Here is a 19,335-nt window from a genome sequence, read left to right as displayed (position 1 = left end):
TACAAATTTGAGAATTGCCAACGTGGCCGCTTATTGACAAAGGTCATTTCAACACTTAAGCCACTGCACAAGATCGTCACAAATTCTAATTAAATAAGTGCAGGGTCCTGGTCATTTGAAATGGTATCATCCAAGATGCCGACAATTGTTTTTTATGATAGCAATTGACAAGACGAACAAGTCGTGCGCCTGACGTTAAGCGACACGCCTGTCCAAAGCAATTGCAGTTCCACTCTGAACTTATGTATTATTTATAAAATGTACATACACGTAAGAAATTTGTTTTAACATTTTAGAATTTTTTACTCAACGGAAATTCTCTTTTATTACGAACTCCTCCATTACTACGAATAGTAGTGTATAATGCTTAAGACGATTTGAAGTGTAATTGCCCATAACAAGTCGTGCGCCTGTTGGTAATTGACACTTCTGTCCGTACCGTATACCGGAGTTACTTTGATCTACAGGATTACTTTGATCAAAACTTCCTTTTCACATAAAAATGTAAATTGCGTAAGAGGCAACTACTTTTGGGAGAATTTTTTTTTTCGAGTGGCAATACTGATAAACAGTCAAATTCATTTTTGCGGGTGCGCTGGAGATTTCTCTGTATTTTATGTACAAAAAGGCAAGTTTTCCGTTACAACCTATTTTTCATTAAACAAATGTGTTGCAAAACTTCACGTGAAGCTCAGTGTGTGTTAGTATCATGAATTTTTTGGGTAGAATCCAAAGAGCATTGTACATTTGTGAATTCATTATAAATTTTTTGTTATTCTAACCTTAAAGCTTCCGTTGTGGCGTCGGTTTATTTTATGCGGTGTGTCATTGATAGGGTGCATGGTGTGAGATTGATCATGTGATCAAAGTCACCCCAGCCGCTAGCAGGAAAATTTGCTTTGTGGCTTTGCTTTTATATTTTTAATATTATTTGTTTTTCAGAGTTTTTTGAATGATCTTTTTTTTGTAATTTTGATCTCATTTTGTGAACTTATAAAAAATATAATTAGATGTAAGGTAAAAGAAATTGTTATGCATATTGTATTTGAATTTGTTTTTTAAAGAATTTTATTGTCATTACATGACATAGGTACTAGTTGTAAGCTATAAGAAGTTTTCTATGAATATTTTGTTTGAATTTGATTTTTGAAGATTTTATTATCATCGAGTGACATATTAGAAGACTGTTACAGTCAACAATCTTTAATTAAAACAAAGGTTCGTCATATATGGTAGCTTTATTCGATCAAAGTTACCCAAAGATATAAAAATAGCAATAACTTTTTTCCCTGTTGACCGATTTTTATTTATTTTTTTGTTTTCGGATAGTAGGTAATTGGGGTGACTTCCAATATTCATGCTAAAAAAGGGGGGTTTCAAAGTAACCCCAAATCAATTATAACTTTAATCACGCTGTTTTTATTTTTTTCTCAATAAGTATTGAATAATTGTTTGTTCTTTTCAAAACCGATAAGTCGACATTTTTTATTAAAAAAAAATCACGGGGTAAAAAGTTACAGATGTTTAAATTTCAAAATTGATCAAAGTAACCTCGGTTTAGGGTAGTAGCTGTAGTGCCATTCAGAGCTTTAAATTGCAAAGATCTAAGTGACACTGCCACTGCGCCCGCCACACTGAGTCATAAGTTGACAAGTCTCTTGTGGCTGTAATTTCAACAGCAACCTTGACCTAAAACCGAAACTGCTTGGCGGCAGAAATAGGTAAGGTAGTACTACTTCTCTGGATGAACTCTACTGCCACTAAGACACAGGAGTGTTTGAAATGTATCTAGAAAATTGAGCACTTAATACCGGACTTGTTTATTAAAAAGGGGTTTTTAGAAGTAGACTTTTGAATTACATAGCGGTCCATGAAAAATGATCTCTCAGACGTTTCAGCAAATAATAAAGGTGGAGTTCATTTGTTATTATTGATATAAAAATCGAACAAACAAAAACATTAATTCGAACCGGCCGGCCTCTAACCAGCAATTGTATGCCAAACTGCTCTCCCAACACTAGGGAACGAGTCACCTGATCCTACGAATTTAATGACTCATTGAATGATTAAAGAAAGCATTTCTGAACGACGGCTACGATAATTGTATTGGTATGCACTTGACAAAAAGTTCAATGCTGCAAGTTCACCCCTTGGCCTCTTCCGCAAACGCAATTAGGCTGCTAGGGTCGTGCTGACATTTCCACAAGTTGATAATTGATCATATATGAGTCAGATATCTTGAGATTTCGTCGGACCTTAATTAGACGTTTGACATTTTGCGAGAAATGTTTTAAATTAATTTTTAATGATAATCAAATAAAGAATCTCCTCAATATAACATCATTATAAAAACTTTAGAAAACACTCTTCACTTCTTCCCGACTTTATCCCGCGCAAGGTGGGGTCTGCACAACATGTATGTTCTTCCACTCCCCCTATCAGCCGACACTGAAGGTCGAAATCTATTTTATAAGCAGATCTTCAAAGGCTTTGATGAGAAATCTATGAAAAACTCCGGTTTGGATATTTTTGACTCAAGATCCAGAATATTTAAAAGAGTGTGAGTTAACACTTACATAGGTATTTACCCAAACCCATTTCCATTTACATAAACCCATAGTAAATTAGGGGGTAATATAAATTGAGTAAAGGGTAGGTATATTATTAGCAAATTGTGAACAGTGGATTGATAATAACAGCAGCAGACCTCCTTGTGAAAGAGTTCGTCCAAGCAAGCACCGCCAACCACCAATTTCTGCTGCCGAGCAGTAATGTGAGCATTATTATGAAGGATAAGGGTGCTGGTGAAATTACAGGCACTTGGTACTTGTCAACTAATGTCTCAGGGTGTCGGGCGCAGTGGCAGTGCCCCCAAGATCTTTGTAATCTGCTCACAACCAGGCACACGACTTGTTCGTCCCGTCATTTAGTATTATATAAAAAAAAGATCTATCTTGTTACTTTATAATGAAGTGTCAACCCAAAGGACTTATATTAAACTCTAGTCAATGTAATTTGATTGTGAACTGTTTTGTTGTCAGTGTAATTAATAAATAAACAAAGAAACCTAATTCCGTCATACTCGCTTCTCACTAAAGGAACTTAACTTGAGTAACATAACAGCTAAAGCTCATTTTCAATATTTTCTCAAGCGTATCTAGCGCGTGTTCTGCGGCTGTTATTAATGGCGTTATTTCAATTCCCTGGTCCTTGATAAGTTTTCCAGCCCGGAAGTGTGCGCAGTGTGTGCCTACGCATTGTTCGCAACAATAGTTTTCCCATTTTCTCAGCGGCCGCCGGCCGTCGCTCCCGGTGACCGCGGCCGACCGTGCGTCGACCTCGCCCGCAGCCAACCAGCTACCGGCTGACGCCTAACACCATTGACGCCATTCCCAATTCGAATGTTAAAAATTTTTATCGTTTACAAATTTTTGATTCAAGACGAGGATCTCGAGTCAATCTGCCTTATATTCAATTCTACTTTCTTTTATTACCTACATTTGCTTTCGAGGAACAAAATTTAAAATTTTTATGACAGACGGCATTGGCTTATATTATTCTCCCCAGAGTAGATAGAGCCCAGCTAGTTTATTTCAAATGGATCGACAAGCGCTAATAATAAAAACATGCGAATACGTATTCTATTCTAATATAAGGCTGTTTGTTTCTAAACCAACTGCTAATGGGGCACTAGAATCGTCGTAACACGTTACTGGCACTCATGTTTCGTGACCTACCTCAACCCTCGTGTGAGAGCTAAGCATTGGGCAATATCGTCTCAAGACTGAAGATTTATAATTTAAGTTTGAATTCTGACTTGTTGCTTAACGCACTTTTTGGCGGCATGGTATAAAATTTCTTATAGATAACCCGAAACGTCACGGAACCTAATTATGAATAGTTTTGGGCAACAAAATGCACCGTTTTCACACTTTATGTTCTGACAGAGCGTAATGGAGTTGATTTACATTTGTCTGACGTGCCGTGACGCGTCATAGCCATATTAAATAATATGGTTAGATTTATATAACTGCGTCGCAATGTGACGTAACGGCTTGTGCTGTGTGCATGAAACCTATACCGTTCTGCTGACGTGTCGTCAGACAAATGCAAATGTCATGTGCGACATTTTCTGCGTTCGAAGAATGTATATACACCGAAAAGAACAATTCCGTATACGATTTTAAAAGTTCGCCGCAATTTTCAATTTAGCGTGGAAAAAAGGCCTAATTGACAAAAGTATCGTGGGTGTCCCTGGCCGGCGGCCAGGAGAGGCGCAGGGGCGACGCTCTAAGGCCATTGTTCATTTCTAAAATAGACGCTAATACAACACAAAACGGCCCATTAAGATTGGCAGGAGCCTGCTTAATCAGTGGCTAAAAATGTAGTAGACCTATGAGAAAAATAGAAAAACAAGCGTATGAATAAACAATGCATTTTTATTTATTTACAACAGTAACACTGTGAATAGGAACACAAACAATACAATGCTCATTTTAAAAAAGATCAGTTTAGTTCGATACACTTAGTTTTTGTTTAATTTTAAATCGGAATATGGATGATTGTTCCCACACTACATCGCCTTGGTGTTCATATAAATTTCAGAAATTCCACACCGGCGGCCATTGTGTCAAATTATTTTTATTATTTTCGACTGACAATACTGGGAACATTATTGTTTCGGCGCGAATGTGAACGGTAAAAAAGGTTATATAATCAGTGTCTTATTTTTTTATAAATAAAATAAGATAAAAACATTTTGAATGCCACTTCAAATAATGCAAGTACCATAACATTTTAAGCCTTCGACAAACGCGTAAATCCATTACTCTTAAAACTAAACGTGATAAAAAATTATACAAAATTATCTACACTTACTAACAAAAGAGGCTAGAGTTTATTTAAGCTTATGTCACCTTAAATAGTAAACAACAACCAAAACACCAAATGGTATTGAAAATACAATAAAAATAACAGAAACTTACAATATGTATTCAGTTCTGGGGTCGCTACCTCAGTATCAAAATTTAAAAGGTATGTCTACTTTATAAGGGAGCCTTATGAGATAAGTAAAGGTAGGGGCCGGACAGTAACATTGTAATAATAATATAATGTACCGTTAGACGGTACCTGAACCTGAATTCTTGGCCCCGGCTGATTGCCATTGCCGTGGAATAGTGTCTCTCCCATTTAAAAATTCAAAGGGAGAGGCGTGAATTGAAATTGATACCAAAAAATTTTTTATTTACAACAAGAGCCTCCTTTTAAGTCTAGACTGTAATGGCAGACTCGTTATAACTATAGCTATATTAAAAATTATAAAAAAATAGACTTAATACTAGTTGTATATAAACTCTTTAAACATTTTGAAACATTATTTAGTTATTAAATACATTGTTATGTAGCCATGTAGTGTTAAAAGTTTAGTAGTATGTAAACTTCTGGTATATTTATTTGTAGTTTGTGTAATGTTTTTTAAAATTTATGTTGACCGAGTTCCGAAATTTGAAGACAAATTAAGGTCTAAAGATAACGGAGCTAAAATGGAGCAGGACATGTTGAGAGGCGTGGTGGTGACAGATGGAGTAAAATGGCAGCCGAATAGAGGCCTGGAAGTGGTTACAGAAATGACCAACATCCTTCAGTCAAAGTTATGCGCTTTAGTTGGGTGAGATGAGTGGTGGATGGCGAAAACCACACGACGGCTTTACCCAACAAAGGGCGGAGTCGAGCTGTGGTTTATACATTTTTTACCTATTGGAAATGAAATTTCTTTTTCGGATCTAAATCTAGTATATTTGTAATTAAGTGTTTTATTGAATTCATTTATTTATTCTAAAGTTTTTCCACTAGTTTGTTCTAATTATTAATACAAAGATTAATACGAACATTTAGAAAAACATCCTTCGATCGTGTTGGAGTCGAACCAACGTCTTCTAGCTAACCGTCACACGAACAAACGAACCTTACGAATTTTTCCATGTGCTTGTTGCATCTTTGTTTTGGTTTTTTAACGACTTTTTTGCCGTAGCGACATCTGTGATTTGGACTATATTTGTTTTTTCAAACAAACCCACGTTTCAGACCCTTTACCAGCTCGCGCCATCGTCACGTTTGATGATAGTCATCAACCATCTGTAATCTTAATGCTGTTGTTTTATCTTTTTTATTTAATATACCTGCCTATTATATAACTGCCTCCGTGGCCGAACGGTTACCATGCCGGACTGCCACGCAGAGGTCCCAGGTGCGATTCCCGGGCCGGGAGAAATATTTGTATGGCCTACATTTATTTCTCTCGTGAGTTTGGGTGTAATATATGGTTGTCTACGTGTGTGTCCATGGCACCCGCGACACATGGTTTCCCTAGTGCGGGGCTATGTTGAGTGTGTACGTTATTGTTATTATTATTATTCAGAGCTTTAAATCAGAAAGATCTGAGGGGCACTGCAACAGCACCTGTCACCTTTAGACATACGTTGAAATGTTCAATGTGCCTGTATGTCACCAGCATTCTTACTTAGTGTAAGTGTATGAGTGTATTTTTAGGGGTATCACTTACTATTGTTACAAAAGAAAGCAGGATGTAACATCTAGAATAAGCAATCGCAATATGGCGACGACGAGCAGTCACCGCTCTACAATGTTGACTATTACTACGTGTTCGCCTCGTACCATCATCTGAGGTATATGTCTTGTACACTCCCACATACCTCCACCGAGAGATTTCTCTGTGACTGTTGGTACTGGGGATATAGTTGCTGCTGTACCTTTGGGAACCGGTGTACCTGAAAAGAAGAATCATCTGTAGCCAATAGAGTATTTAACAAAAAATCCGATTTTCTTTTTTTAAATATCTCAACAAATACCGATGATTTTAATAAACAAATTCATTGGTGGGACGATATTCAGTTTCATTTTGAACAAAACCGTCTTTGGTGTGTAACTATGAAACTTTAAAATCAAAAATATAGATATGTATAGGGTTGCCAGATCTTAAAACTGCATAGCCGGACAGACAAGCCAGTTTAGCCGGATGTTTGAACAAAAAGGTCAAACACCCACCATTTTTAAGAATTACGTATCGTAATTTAAATACGACATTTTTTTAATGTAAAACCAATAACTGCCTCCTAAGCCGAACGGTTACCATCCAAGTCTGCCACGCAGAGGTCCCGGGTTCGATTTTCGAGCCGGGAAAAATGTAGCCTACATTTATTTTGCTCGTGAATTTGAGTATAATTTGTGGTTGTCTATGTGTGTCCATGGCACCCGTGAGACACGGTTTCCCTAGTGCGGCTCATATGGCTATGAGCGTGTAGGTTATTATCATTGAGTACGGATTTGTCATAACCCCTGGATAATCCCCGGACGAACTCTTTCACAGGGAGCTGTACTGCGTCCAATATAGTTTGTAGAATAGCGATAACTTACCCAGACCTGGTGGTACCTTTCGCTTATTAGGTCCCTTTCTCTTCCAAACCTCGACAACGTCAGTCAGTGCAAGGTTCCACTGCTTGTCGAAGGCCGCCAGAGTCGCGTGGAGCACTCCTCTGATGGAGGTGGATGACCGGGTTGTTACCTTTGACAAACAAACAAACATTTTGTTTTCTATACTTGATTACGGCCAGTGTCAAAAACTTGGGTGGTTTGAGTTAAATGCGACCTTTTTTATCACAACCTTGGGAACCAAATCTCTGGTTTTGGTATTTAAAGATTTTTTTGCCATAACACCATCTATGAGAAATCTATAAAAGTTTTTCTTCACTCAGCCTGATTATATATAATCTCTAAATAATCTTCAACCCTCGTCGAGTGAACACTTACCAACTCCAATTTTATTTTCTATTTCCCGCCAACGCAATTTTTCCGAATATATTTCGGGTAAATTGTGCTTCTTAAAGACTTCTTCGAAGCCCGGTATAAGGGGAGAAGCCAATGATCAAAAAATAAAAGGAAATCCCTTCAAATGTGTTATACATATTAAACAAAACATTTGGAAGCATTTCCGATTCGTCACAACTGTTTATCCAATAAGCAGAGATAGGAATAGACAGTGTACATTTGCAACAAACTTCAAATAATATACAGTGAATAACAACTCCCTCTGAAATTAGGGAAGTTTTAAAAATAAAACGCAAAAAATCAAAACAAAATCGTTATAGGTATTTTTCTTCTAAATTTACATGAAATTTGCAGAACGAAAAGATAAAGGTATTTATTATCCATTCTATTCTATTATTTTAGTATTATCTATTGTATTCCTTGATGTTTAGGTAAAAATAGCTATACCGATCTCTGCTAATAAGGCCGCCACAATTGCCCAGAGTCCTCAAAGCTCTGTATAAAGGTTCGAGAGATATTAAAGTGTGAAATAAAATGCTACTTTTAACATAGACCAAGAAGATAGTGAACAAAACTCTAGACTTCTTCCAGTTGACTGAGATAGATTATAATCATTGACATCTTGTTCTGTACCAAGCACTAAGCACCAAGTACGGAGCAGTTATGAGCGACGTAAGGTTGAGGCCGAGCGTTGCGAAACGCGGGAAAACTGAAATCCGTTACCGTACCAAACTCGCAACGAGAAATCCGCGGGTAATAGGTCCCCGATTCTACGAACATCTACCCACAGACCTGAAAAGTGTTACAAACGACGAAACGTTTAATACCCGACTAAAACTCCTTTTATTGGATAATAAATTCTACAGTGCCGATGAGTTTCTTTTGAAACAATTGTAATTTTGTTTTACTTGACTTCTTTGTATTTAGACAAGCAGTAGCTATACGTGGCTTTGTTGGTATAGCGTCTGGCACGGTAAGCTAGAAGACGTCGGTTCGAATCCGGCCGGGTCGAAGGAATTTTTTCTGGGTGTTCGATCTTTGTATTAACAATTATAACAAACTAGTGGAGTAATTTCACAAAAAATAATTGAATATCAATTCAATAAAAATTTAAAGTAGCTATACTACTTTATTTTATATTCATAATGATTGTTTGCTTTAGTGACGATCATATTATCCCTTCACATTGTATTTTTAATAATTGTAATATTGTGACATTGATAATATGAAATAAATGATTCTATTCTATTCTACGCTACCATCTCAAGTGACCAAGATTGTGCACTAGATTATTAAGAAATTGAAAACTGTGCCAGTTTCGTCTGTATCCGTCATTTATTTATTTTTTATTAGAACAATATTGTTCATATGCTCATCAAAATAATAAATCAATTTTAATGTGTCCCACTATTCAAAAATGTTTGTTATGAAGTCTAGAAATTGCGGACAGCGAATGTTAATGTATTAAGATGGAGCCTCCTTCCTTCTCATTAACAACAAGTTCTACTATATTTCCGATACTGTACTTTCTTGAACTGTTTTTGTAAATGTTAAAAAGCCATTCACATCCATAAGAAATAAGCACATTTGACCTCCATCTCACCTGATGGAAAGTGACGATGAGGTCGACGATGGAGCACACCTAAATATGTCTATTACTTCTCGCCTTGAAAAGGCTCAACTTATAACGCTCAGGAAATAATAAATTCGGAAAATCTGCTGACTCGTTCCGTAGGTTAGTAGGGAAAGTGGTAGCCCCGGTTTGGCGAAGTCGCTGGTTCGAAACCTGCCGTATCGAAGGGATTTTGGTTTGCGTTTGTTCGATCTTTGCATCAATATTAATACTAGCTAACTAGTAAAAAATTTTGAAAAAAAAAACATGAATATTATGGTAGTAAAAACTTCATGATATTCATAATATTGCAGTACGATTGTTATTAATTAGAGCTTAAGAACCATCGATTTAACTGACCCCGTGGCCAAACGGATACCATGCTGGACTGCCACGCAGAGGTCCCGGGTTTAATCTAATTTAAATCTAACTAAAATGTTACTATTTATTTAAGAGTGATAATAATACACACATGAAACAAAAACAAACAAATGTAATCAGGACGACAAAGGCTACAAATGACTGTTATCAGACTATACTATTCCACAACCGACCAGGAACATTACGACTTCTGTTGCAAAATAAAAAAAAATAAGAAAAATATTCCTGTCCCCCTCACATTTACAGTATTTACCATATCTAGGTGATCACGAGTGTCGTTGTGCTCTATGGAATCTATGGATTAGTGGTGAATGATCATTCCGATCATTCGAATACGAAAATTAGTAGGTTACTAATTTGTCATTCGAATGACAGGTTTATTAATTACTAACGAGTCCATGATCGAAAACATTCGCAATCGCGCATCGCTACCCTGCTTTGCGGTAGACAAAGACGGTTCCTCCACTAAGAAGCCAGGAAAATGATTCTGTAAAATAGAAGGACCTGGCGGATGACGTCATTTATTCTCCTCTATTTATACAAACCCGTCGCAACAAGTTGCAACAACAAAGAAAATTGTCTTTACGTCATACAACGCAGCTACCCTTGAAACGTGATTACGCAGAAAAAGATGAGTAATGCATTCCTTTGTTTTTGCAAATGGGTTTGACATGAAATTGCACTCTGGCTTTTTCTGGATGTTAATTACCTTGAATTTGTGGAACAATCACGTCATCTTGTTGTACAGCACTCTCAAAAATAAAGGGATAGAAATGGAAATGGCAAAATAATTAATTATACATAGTTTTTCATATCAAATACAATTTTTGTCTTATTTGACATCAACCGACTGGTGCCACGTAACCTCATTTAAATAAATACGTATTGTTTAGTTGTGCCTGGAAGAAATTGCTACTAAGCAATAATGCTGCCTGTTATACATTGGCTTACTCTGTGATACTTACATTTACTGTTCTGTGTTGTCATTTTAATTTAAACTGTAATAAAGAATATTTCTTTCATTCATTCATGTTCCACATTTAAATGGCGAACGGTTATAGAGTAGAATTCCCTGCCTACAGACTTATTCCCTGAAAGCTGTAACTTGGATCTTTTCAAGGCATAGGCATTATTTAGTGTATGCTCCACTGTCAACCTCATCGTCACTTTCCATCAAGTGAGATGGAGGTCAAATCTGCCCCACTTATCATAAGTTGTTACTTATGATAAGTAGGGCAGATTTGACCTCCAAAAAAAATGCAGATTATGTTTAATCGGCATTTTAGCATACCTGGGATCAGGTACACGCGACCTGTAACTTCCTATAGGCGATTTTTTTATATCTTATTTAGTTTGAATTTTATTCTTAAGCGAAATCTGCGTAACTGACACTCTTTAAAAAAAACTACGTGCCAATATCTCGAAAGTGACCAAATGCCAAAAAATTATGACAAGGAGAGCAGAAATGCGCTCTTATGTATTTAATCACCAAATAAATTAGTAAAAAAAAGAATATCGAGTTTTTAGGTTTTGCGCAATCGTTACACAAATATACGCGATTTTAAATCCGAAAAAAATTGTTCAATTTCCAATAAAAATGGTTTTCCATAATTGCCTTCTAAAAAAATTTATGAGGTATTGGGTCGTTATCATAATGACTATCCATCTACGGGTGGGTGACGACGAGTTCTGCCGCTGATAGTTGAAACGGCGCATGTAAGATTTTTCAAAAAAATTCTAAAAAATCACTGCCGTGATCAGTAAGAACAGCAATTTAGCGGCACTAGAGTTCCTTGTGAAAGAGTTAATCCAGGGAAGTACTGCCACCTTACCTGTTTCTGCCGCCAAGGTTTTGAAGGGTAAGGGTGCTGGTGAAATTACAGGCACATGGGACTTGTCAACTTATGTCTCAGGGTGACGGGTGCAGTGGCAGTGCCCCTCAGATCTTTGCGTGTTAAAGCTCCGAGTGGCAACTGTTACGGACAGGCGTGTAGCTTACCACCAGGCGCACGACTTGTTCGTTCCGTCACTTGATATTATAAAAAAGGCAGATCCGAGGCCCGAGTGACAACTACTTTTATTTTTTCCTAGGTTTATCAACCTAACTATCAAGTTGCCGCAAGAGAAACGTAGTTATTTTTTATTTTAATATCTTTAAACATTATTTTCTCGGTTTTCAGTTTTTGTCACAAGTGCCTTTTCAACCAACAACACACAAGCAGCGTTATTAGGCTTATAGGAATGAACAAGAAATTAATCAATATTTATCATTGTTGCAGGGTACAGTGGGCCAGTCGGAAACAACCGCATGTGTTCAACTACAACCCTTACTTCCTCATTAGTACCATACAGCTGGTAAGTTTAACAGTTTTGACACACATAACGTCCCCCTACGGCTATCGTAGGCAAAGCTATCAGGGCAACCGATTAAGCACTTTACATCATCTGTAGCTCATGACACGTCCTTTCAATGAGTTATAGTCACGTAAAGGTTAACGATAGTGCAGAATGTTCGTTTTTGAAAGTTCGGCCAGATTTAATGTGAACTAAACTTAAGTTGAATTAACGATGATTATTTTGTTGTAGAACTATTGTAGAAAAACAGCATTATGCTTCCGTTTCACCAACATTATTAGAAATAAAATCAGAGTAGCTCATGTTTATTAAACATGAATCATGTGATTTTTCCATATACAAGTGTGTTTTTTGTATAAATAATGTGGCCATTATTTTTTTCCTTCAAAGCGGGACGCCTGTAAATTTATTATAATTTAAAAAATAGAACACTTCTTTATGAAAGTTACAAAATGTTTAATGAAAAAAAAATCAAAAAGGATTAAATGGAACTATAAAGTTTTAATAACCGAAAATTTAAAACAAAAACTAATATTGTGTAGTCTGGTGGGTTGACTTTAAATATTTTTCGGATGAACAAATTTGCTTTGTTTAAATGTGCCGTGTTATGTCAAAGCGGGACGTATGGTCACGTTATGTAGGTATAAAGTCCTATTCAATTTAAGTCTTACTCATTTAAAACAAATCTGTTAAATATGGCAGTTAGTGAGAAGACGACAAGTAGACTAAACAATGTAATATTCCTTATACAATATAATATAATATATACAATATAATAGTTCTTAAAATGATAGGGGATAGGGGATAGGACTCCGATCTGCTTGCTAGGTTCACCGAACTTCACGTCCTGGGAGCTCGGTGATCTTAGCAAGTATCACGTATCATGTAATCATAAACTGCCTCCGTGGCCAAACGGTTACCATGCCGGACTGCCATGCAGAGGTCCTGGGTTCGATTCCCAGGTCGGGAGAAATATGTGTATGGCCTACATTTATTTCTCTCGTGAGTTTGGGCGTAATTTGTGGTTGTCTATGTATGTGTCCATGGCACCCGCGACACAGGGTTTCCCTAGTGCGGGGCTATGTTGAGAGTGTGCGTTATTATTATTATTATTATTTCATTATGTAATCTATTCAATTAATTTCATTCATTCATTCATTTTATTTTATTTTTATTTTGTAATTTTTGTACTAACAGTAGAATAGATAGCTTGTAAGTGTACTAGCAAAATGGCCTGTATATTGTCTGCAATAAAGGAGTTTTTTTTGTTACATACAAGACTACAAGAGAAACTATCAAAAACACACTACAAAAGGCAAATTTTGAGGCTTTTCTATAGCATAGATGATAAATAGATTTTTTTTAGGATATCAAGTGATGGAACGAACTAGCGACAACCCTACCTTCAACAATTGCAGTTAAGCTTAACAATTCAGAGCTTTAAATACGAGATCCACCTTGAATTACAAAGTTGACAACTCCCTGAGTTTCATGTCATTATGATATCATATGGTTAAAGAATTATCCTTTAGAGTACCACAAGGCATGAGTCTGATACCACAAGTGTATGTGGAATATATTTTATTCACACTTTCAGAATTTCAATGTACACAAGTTCTTGGTCTTTCAAAAGTCGCCCAGTATTTTTGACGAAGTACAAATAGAACTTGGCACTTTTCAACAGCAGGTATTCTATGTATACTGACCTATAATCCAATCATTTGGGTCGATAACACATGTGTATTACTAGGCTACTTCAAAGTCATACACGTCACAAACGTTACGAAGGTGCATATTGTATAATGAAGTGCTTTTGTACTATTTGGGGTGTATTCAGTATCTCCAGCATTGTCGTAACATATTAAAACGGTCACTGTGTTTTGACAAAAATAAATAAACGCCCTATTTTTTTAAATTCTTAAATTTCTTTCAAGGCATCATTGGATAAGTTTCTGGAAATTTCCATAAATCATAAAGATAAATTCCAACCAAAAAGAACTGAAGACTGTGTAGCGTTAAAAACGCAGAAGTCAATTAATAGTGTAGTGTTTATCATGACGGAAGACGGCGCGACCTCGGTGGCGGCGGTGCGAGCGATTCGTAAGCGCCATCAAGGTCCCGCCACAAACTAGCTTCATTTCTGGTATTTTCCACTGCGCCGGCGTTCGTATCTTTAAAGTTGCGCTTTGTAAATGCTTTATGCACTTTGTACGTGATTTATTTACACAAATTTATCAATATTAAGTAGAAATTTCACCAGGTACTTAAGGTTTTAACACGAGGCTAGTATGCAATATTGCCAAATATCAAAATATTAGAAATTATCTACTTTGTGAGTGATAGGAATGTGTATTTCGATCTCTCACAAAGCTGAATATTTATACGATGTTGACCTGAGTTTAGTGCTACGGATGGGCTTAAATTATTCGCAAAATGTCTACTGTCAGAGAATTTTAATTTATTTACCAAAAATAGTCATGAGACAGTACGGGTGACCTTCTTGAAGTAGCAGTGTAATACCATAAATATTCCGTTTTTAAAAATTGTTAAGATGATTTTGTCGATGTCACTATTGTAAGTGAAAATTTTACAGCAAGCATTTTATATTGTAATTGTAATTATATTTAGGATTTATTTCAAATGAAACTTTTTTCATATGTATTAGGTGTGTCATATCGACCCGTACAACGTTAATGTATGTAACATAATATACAATATTGGCGAAAATTAATTCATTTACTACCCGATAAAGAAGTGTCCAACTGTGCCCAAATAACACACTGTAATATCAAAAACAACATTTTGAGAAAACGCTGGAAAATGGGATTTGTCGGCTTTTTGTCATTTTTAAGTTAATAATATAAAAAGATATATTTAAGTTATTTTGTACTTTAAAGGATTCTATATAGCCTATATAAATGCAAAATAAGCTATTTCTATTGAAAAACTAATCATTTTCTTTTGCCTTCATTTTGTTGTCATTGTTTTACTATTTATAGCCAGTAATGGCATTAGTAACTCGTGACAATATAATAAATTACTTTGAGCTTGGTACCGCTGAACATTTGCTTCAGCTGTACCAAATACTGTACTGCTGCCACCTATGGGATAGCTCTGTGACATACCAACTGGCCACCTTGGATTCATTCGACAAGCGTGTCAAGAGGCTTATGAGCTGCAGGTCTTGAACACCGCCGTAAAGTTGCCCGCTTATCGGTATTCTACTTCAGGATATTTCCGCCTTTCCAAACCAAACGCAGGCTGGGCTTTCACCCCTATGTTTTGGCTACTCCAAGGAATCCCACATTTATATGGCGAACGGCTATGGAGTGGAATTCCGTGCCTGCAGACTTGTTCCCTGAACGGTATAACTTTTCAAGGCGAGAGTGAATAGGTATTATTTAGGTGTGCACGCTCCATCGTCGACTTTATCGTCACTTTCCATCAGGTAAGGTAGAAATCAAATGCGCACTTATTTTTTTAACAAAACAACTTGTCTGAAATAAACGAAACGTGATGAAGTTGCGGTTAAAATCTAGCCTATGACAAGCGAAGTCCAAATTAGAACGCTTTAAGGTCGCTGTCAGATCTGACGTAATTTTGCAGTAGAGCAGTGCCCTCACCCGAAATTGAAGTCGAAACGACCTTGTAGCAGCGGCTTTCCACCCGGAAGCTTACGTGGTACCGATTTTATACGATCACCTTATTCGGAGTGCGATTTTGTTGAAAAAGTTTCAAGTGCGGCTGCGTCATGGCCAATAAGTTATTTATGTCAACAAGGATTTGACAGTAAAAAGCAGGCACTGTCAACAGCTTTATGATCTTTCAGCGAGTAAAAAGAAATATTACATCGAACTGGTTTTATGCACAGACCTACTTGGAAGTTTAACCTGTTATACATCCCACTATTGGGCGCGGGGCTTCTTTAAGAGGGTTTAGGGTAAAGTCCGCCATACAATTGAAGATTTCTCATAAAATTTACATTTCATATTATTAAGTCTGTTATTGATACAGGTGTTCCACTATTGTTATCACGTGGATTAGATCGCGTTAATTGGACTGCACGATTGTAGTACATTACAAATTATTGCATGAGAATGACTAAAACTAAGAAAACTTTGTATGCCATAAGGCGGATCACAGTGATTCAAAATTCACTCTTGTAACAATTTTATAACCTGCGTATCACAAAGAAATACATTATTTGATTTGATTTGCAACGAAAACAAGTAAATTACTTTACATGTTATCCAAAGATGGATAATGGCCTTCGACAAGACGTTTTCCTTCAACGGCAACGAAAGCGTCGGTGGCCCAACGGTTTAAATTGTAATGGAAAATGAATATTTCCAAATTTGTTCTTGGTCTTCTAGGTTGTGCCCCGGAATGGGTTCCTTTCCTCTGGTACTCATAGTACAGGGAACTCCCTTGTTTCAAACCGGGTAACTGGTAGGTTATCTGTATCCACAAGGTTTCGAACCGTCGCCATATCAACTGATACGAAATCGTTATTTCACTGAGCTACCACCGCTATGAATAAAATATTATTGCTCACACTATAATACAGAACACACACACACGTACTACTCATGTTGTATACACGCTCATTTTAATATGTAATTTATTTGACGATAACATTTTAAAAGTTTTAACCTGTTCAATCTAATTGTCTTATGTTTTTTATTTCTACCTGCTATCGTTTTTTTTAAAATAAATTAACATAAATATTATTAATGCGTTTTTTTCAATAATTATTTTGAAAATGGTTATCAAACGTACACTTCCTGTTTGTGCCTACAAGTAAACAGGAAAATATTTGTTATTATATTTAAAGCTACAACCTGTGTAAAAAGGGGCCGTCGGGACCCCGTTTGTCTTATAATTTTCTTTATATTGTGTATTTCAATGTAAATATAAAATATTAGACAACACCACATACTTAGCTCTGATTCCGAAGTAAGTAACTAATATAAACTTAATTACCGCTTAATGTGCAAACAATGACTTCGTCGGGGATAGTGCAGATCCGCGAATGTAGTACTGGCAAAAAGCGCGTATCAGCCCCAAACCAAATATCACAGGAGAGGGATTTAACGTTATTAGTTTGTTATTTCAATGGCTACGGTTTTCATTTTTGCACAGTAAGCATTAATGTATGTTGTCTACGGACTGATGACAATAGATACCCGTAAACCACTCTAATTTGGTTGTCATGATATTTACTCCTATTTCATTTGGCGACCTAATTGCCGAAATGGAGACTCACAATCAAATGTTAGTTACGCGTATTTGCATTATTCCCGACGACTTACAATATAATTTTGGAAAATAATAAATATAATGTTTATTACAAAAATGGTCAACAAGGCGCACAAGAAAACATAATACAATTTCTCACCAAACTGCGTAAGCGGTTTGTTCGCGAGGACACATCACAAACTATAGTATAACTAGTACTAGTACATTTAACAAAATCAATGCAGAATTTACTAAATTTACATGCTTTCAAGAAGTATAAATTTAAATTTTTTTCTTCAATGTCTCTCAAACAATCGAATTTATTAAATATAATACGTCTCAATGCTGGGCACAGGCCTCTAAAAGAGTGTTTCTCGGCCATAATCTCCCGTGCATTCATGCCAGCAAGCTACTTATAGTAGCAGTAGACCTCCTTGGGGAAGAGCTCGTCCAGGGAAGTAGTGCCACCTTACCTATTTCTACCGCCAAGCAGTATTGCTGCGTTTAAATATTAAAAAAATGTTCGTAACTTAGGAATTCGAACCATTGACATCTGAATCGATATGCAACCGCACTCCCATTGCGCTACCACCGCTACATGCTCGAATGTAACATGTTTAACTATAAAACTACACTTTGTCAAAGCCAAACTGAGACAGCATGTTACGCAATAGAGCATTAAAGCTAATGGACATGATATTGAGCGTTAGTGTTTAGTCACGATGGCCAACATCAACTACGGAAGGTTACCGAGGGCAATGACAAACATTTGGGCACAAATTTGCAACTACAAATTGTTACAAAACGCTGCCTTTATACAATAGCGCAGTATAATACATCGATATATACACATTCGTCCGAAACAGTTTTTGGCAAATAAGTAATACTCGACTAAATCTAAATATAAATAAAGTACTAAATCTATACCCATTGAACTTGTATGACTTGAAATCTACGCTCTCAAAGTAGTTACGATCTATGGATAATGAGGATACAGAATGTCTTTTAGAAGTGCTGGAATAATGCATAAAATATAACACAAACTCCCTCACTCGTTACTGACACATTGTTGTATTGTATTGTGTTCAAATACACCACCACACACACACAAATAACACATTTCACTCATTCGCTAACTCACGCATTTTATACTTTGAAGTTCATTATCTTTTGTTAATTTTAATTTTGTTATCTTTGTCCTTTACAGAAATTGAAGCCTGTCTTAATTAAACTCAATCACTCAATCATAATTCAGATATTGTTTAGAACAAGGAAGAGTGAAAATCTCTGGCACAAGTATAATTTATCACTTAAAAGGGATCCTCGAGACACCAAAATTGGAAAGATTGTGTCTTGAAATAAAAACATTTTTGATTTATGATTTTTTGAAATCAAAAAACGATGTCGAGTATGAAGCTTCATTCGCATCGTGCGTCTTTCGATTCGGCCGAGTATTAACTTATTTGACACTAATTGTTTCGGACGAATGTCGGACGATGAAAAGGAGTGACATATACGCGACTTGGATCTGAAAAAATAGTTTCATTTCCTATGTGTAACAATCGCAAAAAATCTTCATTAAAGACATTGACTTACTAAAGATGGAGTAAAATGACAGTTCATTGCGTAAAAGCGTTGCCCGCTTGCAAGCAGCTAGTGATTACAGTCGATAAACATTCTATCAACTATCGATTGAATGTTGGCCAGGCTTGTGCAATAAATAGCCAAAGTTGCATTTGAATCATCATTGACAAGTTGTTCGTCCATAGATAATCAAAACCACCTGTTTTTGTTAAAATGTAAGTATGAATAAAAACTGATTTCGATACTAGTAGGTAACTGTCAAAATAATAATGAAGAAAGCTTTATTTGTAAGTCAATGGAAGAAAGCAATAACGCAATTA

General features: G+C 36.3%; 2 protein-coding genes across 3 annotated transcripts in view; one reads left to right on the top strand and one right to left on the bottom strand.

Moving 5' to 3' along the window:
- The window catches only part of LOC113232782 (ecdysone-induced protein 74EF), a 320,596-nt gene that overhangs the window by 70,054 nt on the left and 231,207 nt on the right, over window positions 1-19,335 (top strand). For both annotated transcript variants that reach the window (XM_026467573.1, XM_026467572.1), the window contains exon 2: window positions 12,118-12,193. The gene's annotated coding sequence lies outside the window, so the exon portion shown is untranslated. The remainder of the gene's footprint in view (window positions 1-12,117; window positions 12,194-19,335) is intronic.
- The window catches only part of LOC113232783 (U7 snRNA-associated Sm-like protein LSm11), a 65,011-nt gene continuing 52,016 nt past the window's right edge, over window positions 6,341-19,335 (bottom strand). The window contains exons 3-4 of the mRNA XM_026467575.1: window positions 7,435-7,582; window positions 6,341-6,788 (exon numbers count right to left, since the gene is read on the bottom strand). Coding sequence (XP_026323360.1) covers window positions 6,631-6,788; window positions 7,435-7,582 — 306 coding nt within the window. The 3' untranslated portion in view covers window positions 6,341-6,630. The remainder of the gene's footprint in view (window positions 6,789-7,434; window positions 7,583-19,335) is intronic.

This window comes from Hyposmocoma kahamanoa, unplaced genomic scaffold, assembly GCF_003589595.1.
Source record: "Hyposmocoma kahamanoa isolate Upper Pololo Valley unplaced genomic scaffold, ASM358959v1 78, whole genome shotgun sequence".
NCBI lineage: Eukaryota > Metazoa > Arthropoda > Insecta > Lepidoptera > Cosmopterigidae > Hyposmocoma > Hyposmocoma kahamanoa.
Note: the sequence above shows the minus strand (reverse complement) of the source record. Positions and strands in the feature narration are given on the sequence as shown.